The 12,273-nt window shown below is 36.4% G+C and overlaps 1 protein-coding gene across 1 annotated transcript; it reads left to right on the forward strand.

The window, feature by feature from the left end:
• The first annotated feature begins 1,977 nt into the window (after positions 1-1,977).
• Positions 1,978-12,021, forward strand: LOC130152412 (uncharacterized). Its single transcript, XM_056345948.1, is given in 4 exon segments — positions 1,978-1,999; positions 2,671-2,788; positions 11,425-11,588; positions 11,591-12,021. Coding segments are annotated over 4 exon segments (735 nt in total).
• Positions 12,022-12,273: the final 252 nt, after the last annotated feature.

The raw sequence follows: 12,273 nt of genomic DNA on the forward strand, positions 1-12,273 counted from the left end.
TTCCCTTTCTGTAGCTATTGTTGAGTTTTTATTTGTGTTTTTACACCACTTCAGTATAATGGATCTTATTATGACTGACAGGTCTGTAATGAGATTTTTTGCTAGTGTCAACAGGTTTCAGAAAAAAGAGATACATTTTGCCACTTTTGACCTGTAAGCATTTGTCAATATTGGACTTACTGTGTATCTTCCAGCTACAGATTTGTTACCAGACAAGTAACAATAGTAATCACAGTCCTGTAATTGATTCATTTTGGATTGTTCACTTTTCAGAAATTACTGTTTAGATCTATAGTGGAATTCCTGCTCATCTGGCTTGATACTGGGGACACAATTTCCACCTACACAAGGAATATGGTGTAAGGCTGTTTTTTTAACTACTTTCAGGCTTTGCTTTCTTTTTGATTCTATGGAGATAATCTGTCTTCTAGTTTATCATGTCTTCAAACAGAAAACAATGTGTCAAGTATTACACAAAGGTATTTTAAAACTTCATATCAGATTAAGAGAGCCAACAAAACAGTGAAAAAAACCAAAACCAGTTTTTGTTGGACTCAAATGATGATTAATAACCTTGGGTTTGGAAAGTAAAGAAGACTCAGATGTCTGTCTAAGCTTTTTTGGTTGGAGTTTTCTACCAAAAACTGCCATAAAAATATATTCTTTACTTGTATTTTCTGCAAATCAGAATATTTTGGTTTTGATCATGAAAAATGCTTTAGAAATTTGGGTTGGTTTGGGTTAGAATTAATCTGAATATTACAGTAATATTAAAATATTACAGTAATATTGCAATAATACAATTATTTACTGTGTTGGAAAAAGTTGATAGATTTGGACCAGTTTCCAAGGAAAAGACATTTGTATGAGAAGAAAATCCTTTTCTGAATAATATGTGGTTAGCGTACTTTAGTGATTTCAGCAGGTTAGCTAAGGACCAAAAGACAGACTTTCACCAGTGGAGGCATTCTCTTACAGAGCTGCCACTTTTGATTAAAAGCTGTGGTTTTAAACAAAGAAATCAATTTCAGATCTATAATTTTTGTAATGTTCCTTGAAGCTAAATGGATTTTTAAAATCATATTAATATCCCAAAAGCATGTTTTTTTATGACTAGAGTATCTGGGTGCTTGAAGATTCCCCTACACTGCTGCAAAAACAAACTCAGACGAGAAAAGCCCAGTTCCATATCTCTACTGTGTGTTCTGTCTGCCAGGTTGTATTTCAATCAACATTGCCCTTTGCTTTAAACAGTGTAATTAAAAGTTAATTATCTGGCAAATAGTAAGTGATATAGAATAGTAATACAGCAAATGGGAAAGCACAATATCTAATTATTATGAAGCTGTTAACCCCATTAGATAATCATCATCAGCAAATAAGCAAAGAAGGGATCAATCAGGTGTTTCATCCAAAAATGCAAAAGGTCTGCGATGAATGGAGGAGCCAGTGCCAAAGTGGAAAAAAAAAAAAAAAAAACCAAACCAAAACTCTACAACAAAAAACCACAGACAGAGGTTAATTTCAGACACTATCAAAATACTACTTTTTGCAGACTGGCAGGAAAAAGCTAGTTGACATACACTGCACTGAATGATCCCATGGTAAATGCACAAGCAGCAGTCTGTATTACCATACAGAACATTTCAGGAGAGTAGATGTGAAATCAGCTGGGAGAGAGCTGAACATGCAGTGTATTTCCAAAAAGATGAAAGTATCAGAATTTCTGCATTTTTGTCAAAAGTGACAAGGGGGAAAAAAAAAAAAAAAAAAAAAAGACCAACTTGCTTTCTTTTAAACAACTACCAGAGAAAGATAAAGCAGATATATTTCATACCACCTTATTTACTTTCTTCTATCAGAAGACAGAGAGACAATACTAGCTAGTTAGTAGCTGCACAAGTGAAGTGGCTAGATATTCACTACTACCTGAAAATACAAGCGTGAGCTGTGTGATACCACTAACAAATTTGCGCAATGCTTGACAATAGCAGTGTCTGTAAGTGAGTAGTAAATATATATGAGCATGATCCTATTGCATATGCTTTACAGAGCTATAACCCTTCTATTTGATTTTGGATTAGATTTTGTCAAACAAGGATACGCAAAAGAAGAATGCACAAGTGTTTGAGAAGCTTTGCATATAAACGAAACAAGATTTCTTAGTATCAACTATTTGGTCGATGTTTTATAAGTCAGGCTACTCGTGTACTCTGAAAAGAAGTGGTTCGCTACCTGTCATCAGGACCTGATGTTGTAGTACATTAGGCTGAGAAGCTGCCCCAGACCCTGGTACAGAGACAGTGCTAACAGCGCAGGAAGTACGATTGCCACCTGCCCTCCCTTTTCCCCCCTATAAATGTATATTTACTGTTGTGTATCAGTCTACATGTTCATTTTCAGGCACTATTGACTTCTAAAACAAAGCTAGGATTTTGCATACGTTGATATTTTTATTTTTGTTTCAGAGGGAGCCAAATATTTTTAAAGAAACCTTAGCCAACCTCAAAGTTCACAAGGCAATTGCTTAGATGGGTGTATTTACCTGAGGGGGTAAGGCTATGAAAATACTTTCAGGTTTTTAGGTATATATTGTAATGTAAATGGTTTGTCTGTGCCTGTCCTTACAAAAGTATGCTCATATAAATGGCTCTTCCCTACTTTTTCCAGTGACTAAATACATCATCCCCACAAAGACTTCATTCAGGCAACTTTATACTCACAGGACAGACTTCAATGCGTCTCACATGGGCAGCGGAAGTTTCCTGCAACTTAAAAAACAGATCAGGTAATACAATGCAGGTATAACCATAGGATTTGAAAGCATTCCCTGATAGTCTTTAGCTTAGAAAAGGTACAGATTTTTAAATAAACTGGAATATTAAGGTTGCTGGTTTCCAGAAAAAAAAAAAAAAAAAGCACCAGTACATGTGTTATTCCCATACTGTCTCATTCCCAGTTCATTCCAGTTAAAATTTATTTTTAGAGAAACTTGCTGAACTGGTAGCTTCAGCTGGTTGCATTTAAAAACTCAAAGATAAGTACAGATGTATGAACTAATTTAATAAACTTATATAGACAATAAAATCTAATTTAATGGTACATTTCTAGTATTTTGAAAATCACAATTCAATAAGCAGCATGCGGCCTGATCTGGGGGGAGCCGTGATTAACATTCAGTGTTAACACTGCTAAATGACAAGTGTTTGTCTCCTGCATTTTTCCTAAACTCAAAAGTTTTTACAGTTCATGTAACAGTCAATTAAACATCAAAATATATATATATAAATAAATATTGTGCAGAAATGAGTGTAGGAGGAAAGGGATACAGTTTACAAGTGTAGGTTCTAGTACTGTTTTCCAGTAGCTTTCCAATACTGATTTTCAAAAAAATTAATGATAAGAAATCCTAACATATTTCATTCACCTGATCATCTATATCTTCCTAGATCAATCACCTCAAAACTCATATTTTCAAAAATTATTGCAAATTAATAAATTTGCTATTTCCAGAATTCATTGAAACTTTTATTTATTTAAAGTTGAAAGGAGGATTCAGACTTACAGAAACTTCCAAAAAAACATGTAGGCAGAATCCTGTCTTCATATTCAATGACCCCATATGGAAAAAAACCTAGGAGAAATCTGCCCTTGGTATGTGATTTACATGAAAAAAGAGCAAGCCCAGATTCTGAACTCCATGAGATTTCTAGAACAGTTTCTATAATTTGATTCTTCCTCTGCTTACACTCAGCGTCGATACCACAGTCTTTCTGAACAGGTTAATCTAATAGGGAAATGCTGAAATATCTCTGTTGCCTATTCTTTAGAGTTTCTTCCTTTCTTGACAATTGTAAAGTGCCTGTCACTGTATTGGTGTTTCTGTAGTGTTTGGTAGGGCTGAGCATTAACACTCTGAGGAAACCACATGGCATTAGAAGATACACTTCTACTTAAAGCAGCTACCTATTCTGCAAAACAGCATCAATAATGTAAACATTTTGCTTTGGAGAAAAGCTGAAGAGTCATGCTGCATTTTGAAATCCCTTATTTCAAATACATCCGTATTGTATTATGTCATACGATGGAGCAAAGGGCCTGAAATATTTTGATGAGGAGGAATGGATTTTACTGTCTTTTTTAACAGAAAATTTTGAAATGTACAGATTTAACTTTCACACATGTTGAAGTATGACTCTGAAAGGGACATGCCTGCTGTGGAATGTAATTTCATCCCCTCACAGTTTTTATCCCATGAGGGTTGGATTCAAGCTATGTTATTTTAGCATGTGTTGTTCCCTCTGGTTAGGTTTTTAAAATTTTGGAACAATATGTTTTTCAGTTAGTGATATTCCCTAGAAAAACTCATTGTTCACCTAGTTGGCTTGTACACATACACATATATAAGGGGTTTTGCCTTATAGAGGCAAACAATGATATTAGAGAAGTCTAAGTTTATCTCCTTGTAGAGGGTAACTATTTGGTTTTGGTGTTAATTCTGATTCACACATGGAGTGAATTCAGATCAGATGGCAATTTGCTAACTACCCTGACAAACAAGATGAAATTGAATCAACTAACCGTTTCAGTGCTTTCCCCGTGGTTTGCAACATTTTCTTCCCATTTACTAGGCCGTCAAGCTCAATTAGCATTCTTCATAACAACTTGTCAGTCAATCTCTTGAAACCCCTGTATCTGTCACAGCAGCCTCCTCAGTGTCTTTTCTATCTCTTCCCTGAGATATGTGAGTGGGTTTCAAAGCATTAGTGTTGATATTTACTGATGCTAATGTTTTTTTCTTCATTACCCACAATGATACTTGTTGGCTTCTTTATCCTGAAGTCCAGTTATGTTCTTTGTGGTATTTGGTGCACTTTCCCTCAGTTATGAGATTCAGCAGGAAAGGTGTGAGTAGAAGCATTGCATGAAAAAAAATAAATATCAAAGTCATCTTTATCTAGTATACAAATAACAGTACCTAAACCTGGTACTCCAACAGGAGCCAGCCTAACTACAGTTGATTCACAAACAAATAAAATATCCTGAAATTAAGAGCAATGTTACACTTAAATTCAGAAGTGCATCTTTACAGCTGGATTCCAGACGAGACTGATACCACTTTGTACACGTACATATAGGTGGCAATGAAATGAGGCAGAGGGATCCAACATAATGATGTGTGGAAAAAGTCATATCCCCAAAAAGATGGTAATTAGAGGAAGAGATTGCCTAAGTAAATGGGATAACTTAATTGAAGTACAGTTAATTGATCCAACTAGGCTTTATAAAAGATGATATTTTAAACATATACAGCTTCAAAACATAGCAATAGAAGTGATAACTGAAGAGAAATTGTGTAGTGTCAGCAATGCCAAAACATGTATTTTACTTTAAAATACATTAATTGATGTAAAATACCAACTATTGATGTAGACCAACTGGAAAATACTGACCTACAGGAAGTGAATGAAAACATACAGACAGTGTAAGACATATAAGATACTGATTAAATTGGTAAGGTAACCTGGATCTGTATGAATAAAAAGAATATTAAGTCACAGAAATAGCACTGAATATTTCTGGGGTAATTAAGCACTACACAGGTGTTTGTAATCTGTACTGGTGTACAAATGATGACAAAACTGGGAAAATATGGAAAAAAGGAATGAAACTGCTGTGACATCTTATGACATCAGTGGGAAACACTATAGACAAAACATAATGAAGCCTAGTTGTTGGAAAAGAATGGGAAACTATGAAGCAGACAAGTAATAAGAGTTGCAGGAAGTAAAAAAGTATCTTGGTTTAAGATTTTATTGTAGCACTTTAAAAGGAAATTGAGCAGAAACATTTAGTTCAGTCAGAAAATCTTAACACATATGTACAGATGCAACAATACTATAAGCAAAGTCAGAAAATGTGATATTTTTTCAGAGAGTTGGATCATAAGGATGAGGAAAATAGTGACAAATCAATAAAGTTTGACTGATTTTTTGGACACAACTGCAAGAAAAAGGCACCATATAATCCTTTTACACCATGAATTGATAAAAATGAAGTTTGAGTCTAGCATGAAGCTGGAAATGTACATCAAGATATATGAGCAAGACTGAGAAAAATACCTAACTGGGAAGCATAAGAAAATAACAGAATTCACAATTACTGATTAAAGCATTTAGCAAGCTTTCATGCTTATCTCAGAATAAAATGACAAAAATGGTAGAAGATACCCAGCTGGATAGTAGATGTTAATTAAAAAAGCATAGGAAAGAAAGAAACTGATAAACCCCCAAAGACTCGCTTGCCTATGATCTGGAATCTCTTAGTGGAATTATTGATGTAACAAGTATTGCTCAAAAAGCATGAAAGACAATATGGGAATGAAGTATTTACTGTCTCTGGGATTGTGGCTGTAATTCCTGCTGGTCTCATACTGCTTGAAGAATGAAGCAGAAACGACAGTCACAGTCCTTGGTCAGGATGGGAAGGAAGCAGCAATACATGGTTCTGAGAGGGACAGCAGGAGTGGTATTGGAAGCCAGACCAAGAGCCCACAAACCAAGGAATCAATGTATATGAAGTCCAAGAAACAAAGCAGGAACAAAATGGAAAGCCAGTGGGTCAGAATGCTGAAAAACTCAAACAGAAACATCCAAGAATGGAAGCAATTGCATAACACTAATTATTTGTGTTATGCTAGGATCTTCCAATGGGAATATTGCACTGGCATTGTATAAATTGAAAATCGATTCTGTTATAACACTTCTCCCTCACAAAAGAACCTTTACAGTGACCTCTAAAATACTGAGGAAGATAAGAACTCTTAGGTGAAGATGGACTTGCATTAGAGGTTCTACCACAGATTACCTGTTCTTCCTCCCTCGGATCCTGGCTGATGGAGAGAAACAGTAATACCATCACTTTAGATAGCAATAATAGAAATTATAACCTTTCTGGCAATATAACAGAACTTTCAGCAAACAATTTCGGCCCAGGCATCAAAACCCCTGTTGTAGACACCCACCATTCAGACTGCCCAAGAGACCCATTTACCAGTATAACCAACTATGCCAACCACCTTTTGTGAAGAACCGAATCTGCTGTAGGGAGGGCTCCCAGCTTATGTTTTCTGCCTGGCATCCTCACAAAATGGTGGAGGCTGTACAGGATACAGCTGAGTTTCTTTCAGGGCATTTGAAATTGAATGCCCCAGCACCAGCCAGGGGACGTTTTTGCAAATATTAATACAGGTTGGGTGATAATTTGACTTCGACCATGTTCTCAGACAGCAATGCTCCACAGTGAACTAAGTTTCTTTTATTTTAGTTCACTTCCTCAGATATCTCTAGCTTTCAGGAGAGATATCTTTATCTTCCTTTGCTTAGTTCCACTACCTTCCAGTCTTGCATAACTTTAAATGAGAGGGAAGAATAGAGGCAAGCTGTCCAGGACATCCTTGGACAAGACTGATGGCTCTGCACTTTCTCACTCATACCAGCTGCCTACCTATCATTGCTGAATAAATAAACACTAGAGACATATATAGCCAAAAGGTGGTTGATTAACACTTTGAGTTTAAGCTCCTTGTTTAGAAAGACAAATCCAATTACACCTGGATGTGCTGACTGACATTAAGCTGTCTTTTACATCATTTAGAAACTCAATTATCTACCTTTGGTAGTTCTGCCTTAAAGAAATGCAGACAATCACAGGAGTTACACTGGAACCATCCAAAGCACCCTCTAATGACTGAAAAGTCTTAAATTACTTTCTCTTGTACAGTCTGAAATAATCTTTTTTTTTTCTTTTCTGTTCAGTGTTGCAGCTGTGACTGAATCTTAGAGCTAGCTTACAATTTGTGACAAAACTGTGTATTACATCTTAGACTTTATCTAGAACTACACAATTATTATTTTCTAATCTTCTGTCAATATTGATTATTTTTCTTCATATGGCATAAAATCTCCCATTCCTAACAAATTCTGCCAAATCGGGAAAGTGAGTAACTATTTGGGACCATTTAATTACGATTTTATCCTTCACTAAGTTATCTCCTGTTATTACTTAAATAAAAAGGATAAAAATTATGTCAATAGCAAGCATTGTTATTAAAAAAACCCTGAACAGACAAAGGTATTGTGGCCATATTCATCTGTATCAAGTTTCTCCACAGCTGCCCAAAATCTGTCAACACCTTTCAGTAGGTTTGCCTTCAGCAAAACACTTAGATTTTTCTGCTTCTTTTTTGAAGGCTTTGTTGTGTGTGCCAGTAATTACAATTATTTAGTAATGACAGCCTTGTGAGTGAAATCCTAGAGTTCTCAAAGCTTGCTGTCATAGCCAACATCTATCATAGCACAAGTGCCACATGTTAGCTTTCCCAAGTGCAATGTCAATCAGGTTCCCTTCTTACAGTTTGCCATTCCATCTTAGCCATGTGCATGCACACATGCACACACAGCTTCTGGGAACTGCCCCAGAAGAATTTTGCGGCGGAGTTCCAGCACAGATACCCAAACAAGTCCCCAGTTTCCCTCTCCCTGGTGGCCAACTACTCCACCTGTTTATTGTTGCTTGCATCTGTCTCAGGGAATTGTAGGGACCTGCTTATTAGTCAGAACCACACACACTGCAGCTGGCACCTGCTTTACTAAAACTTGGAAAGCCATCTCCAATATATTGGTAAGCATTTCTTATGATGAAAGTGTTGACATAGTTGCAACATGAAGCAAGTTAAAAGTGTCAAATTACATCAAGAATGTGAGTCAAATGCTTTGCTAAAAGAAGAACAAAAAAAGCTTGGTGATGTTTGTCTTCTTGTCCTGTATTAAAAAGAAACAGTAAGTGGCCCTTGGGTGAAGCAAATTTCAGATTCTCTTGCAGAACAAAAATATCCTGTAATCTTTGCAATGACATTGCAATTTTATAGTTTCCCAAAGTAAATATTAGAATATAAAATCATTAATGTTCATGTTTCTGTGGATCACTATAGATAAAAAGTAATTATTAACCTTGTTCTACAGAGGAATTGGCAGAAATAATGATGTATCTTTTGGCAAGTACGGTTGATTGTATGAAGTAACTGTTATGTAGTGACGTAACTTCTGCATGAAAATAATTACCATCTAATTAAAGTGTGAATAATATCTATATAAAGTAAGCAACTCAATGCTAAGAAAATTTTTCAAAACTGTTCATGGAGTTCTGCCTTACCATATTTGTGTGCAGAATTAGGATGCTTTATTGTTTATCTGCAGCTTAGATAAATGCTAATGCTTTATGATCATACTCTTCACTAGCCACTGAGGAAAACAGGTATGTATTTATACAGTATGAAATTTTTATAGAATACCTCCCATATAAAGGCTTTATGGAAATTATTAATTTGTTCTTAACTCTTACAACTGTGCAAATCCAGAACAAAATTGTTGACAGGAACCTATACAGAATTTATGTGACTGTTCATTTGCGAGGGGAACTCTCTTGAACTCTGCAGACCATCATTATTCTCAGAAATGTAAAACATTGGCAGCTGAAAGAGAATTCAGACAAGTCCCAAAAAATTAATTTCAAGATGTCTCAAGTTAAATATAAAAAGTAGAGACTTTCTTATACTAGAAATGGTGTAAATTTTTTAAAAAATATACAATTTATTTAAACTGAGAATAGTGCCTAAGTCTTCTGACACTTTTCTGTATACCTCGAATAAAAACAGTTAGAATTTTCCTTCCTCTGTCCTCCTGAATGACTCAGTAAAGCAGGAGAAAGGAAAGCATGTTGCCTAAGAAAATTAGACCAAGATTTACCAATGAAAGCCACCTGCAGTCATAATGCGAAGAGTACACACTTAATGGATGATTTAATGTTCAGTGCTTCAATGAATGACAGATACTGCTCCTAGCTCCCTTTTATTATGTCTTATTCTAATCTACATTGGTAGATTGCTCTGCTTTCCACCAGTGCTTTCAAACAGATAAAATTTATTTCAGATTAAGGACTGCTAGTGAAACAATGGTGAAAATAAAATCTGTGAAAGAATGCAGAGTCTTGTGTTGCTTCTGGAGGAGTGTGCAGCTTTCCCAAATACAAAATAGCATCTGTCTTTGGAGGAGAGCAGACGGTTTCATAAGATCAAAAACATGCTGGTTTGCATAAGCTATATATGCTTACCTTGGACATGTCATGAGAATCACTCTAAGAATAAAATTAAGCAGAGGTATTGGGCATAAAATCACAGAATCACAGAATTGTTTAGTTTGGAAAAGACCTTTGAGATCATCAAGTCCAACCGTTAACCTAGCACTGCCAACTCCACCACTAAAAGATGTCCCTAAGTGCCACATCTACATCTTTTAAATACCTCCAGGGATGGTGACTCAACCACGTCCCTGAGCAGCCTGTTGCAATGCTTGACAACACTTTCAGTGAAGAAATTCAGTGTACTTTATAGTTGTGGTTATTGCCATTTAACACTGAAAAGTACCACAGTAGGCTCAGAAAAACAGGAAAACACCCTAAGAATGTAGACTGAAGTTATAATTGCATATCAGAATACATCCAAGGCACTTTACATGAATGCTTACATCAGACCAACAGTTGGAACATCAGACTAGTTTTGAAACACACAGAAGTTTAGATTACAAAGGATGTTTGGAGGTCATGTGGTCTCCAGTTAGCTCAGATAACAGAAAAAGCTAATATAGATTCCCTAGACATTCTTAAAACTGAACACAATGGGGTGGCCTTACCCCTTGCTTTTGTTGCCATTATCAGCTTGATCAAGTTAGGTGTTACAGCTCCTGTAAGGACTACCTCTATATTACAGTTCCATAGACTGTTCTTCAGCTTATTCTGACACACTGCGCAGGGCAACCGTACACATTGCCAAATACCACACTGAAGAAGCTCAGCCTCAATGGAAAGCGTCATTTGTGAAGAACCAGTGCATGTTGTGGTTCTGCATAAAAAACCCGGAACATTAGATCTATAGGGGAAAAATAGCTGACTTAGTTTTGAACATTTGGAACAATTCATTTGCTGCACTGGGCTTTTAATCTTAGAGACACAACTCAAAACTCAAAGGCTTTAAACATACCCAGGAAATTTTTTTTTAGGAGTGCTAATGTGGATCAAACTTCTCATCTTAAGTATTCTCCCAACAAATAAGTTAATACAGAATTATAAAAGTTGTGGTAGCACAAAAACATTACCACATTACCCAGTAACAGTTAGCTTGTCTTTTGGTTACTAACGACTTAAATTTTGGCTAGTATATGGAAACTTTCTGTTCAGAGTAGAAATTTGCAGAGATAAATTATAATTTGGCACTCCCAAAGGAGTTTAACAGCTTATTTAAGTGTACATATCATTTAGGAATTGAGCAGGAACAAGTGATAAATATTCTTATTTTATCTTCTGCCAAAGTCTCACCTGTACCAGGAAAACCAATCATGCATCCAGTAAATGGTATCCACAGAATCTCAAACATATACATCTTGGCTTGTACCTGAAACAGTGTGACCAGCAGGACAAGGGAAGTGATTGTCCCCCTGTACTCAGCACTGGTGAGGCTGCACCTCGAATACTGTGTTCACTTTTGGGCCCCTCCTCTTCAGGATGGACACAGAGGTGCTGGAGCGTGTCCAGAAAAGGGCAATGAAGCTGGTGAAGAACAAGCCTGATGACGAGCAGCTGAGGGAACTGGGGGTGTTTAGTCTGGAGAAGAGGGGACTCAGAGGAGACCTTGTTGCTCTCTACAGCTCCCTTAAAGGAGGTTGTAGCAGGGTGGGTGTCAGTCTCTTTTCCCAGGTAACAAGCGACAGGATGAGAGGAAATGGCCTCAAGTTGTGCCAGAGGAGGTTTAGATTGGATATTAGGGAAAAATTCTTCCCTAAAAGGGTGGTCAAGCATTGGAACAGGCTGCCCAGGGAAGTTGTTAAGTCATCATCCCTGGAGATATTTAAAAGATGTGTAGATGTGGCTTCTCAGGACATGGCTCAGTGGCGGAGCTGGCAGTGCTAGGTTAATGGCTGGACTTAATGACCTCAAAGGTCTTTTTCAACCTAAATGATTCTATGATTTGGTGGATTTTTTTTTAAGAGAAAAGGTATGCAAATTTAAGAATAAAAATGTGAAGCACTAGAATCAGAAGAGAAATCCATTGTACAGAGCAGTGAAAGAAATTAAAAAGCATTTTGTATTCTAATTGGGAAGAACAAGAGTGAAACTGGCTGGTAAACAAACTGATAAAGTCTCCAGACCTCAAAGGGGCAT

This window comes from Falco biarmicus, chromosome 7 (genome assembly GCF_023638135.1).
Source record: "Falco biarmicus isolate bFalBia1 chromosome 7, bFalBia1.pri, whole genome shotgun sequence".
NCBI lineage: Eukaryota > Metazoa > Chordata > Aves > Falconiformes > Falconidae > Falco > Falco biarmicus.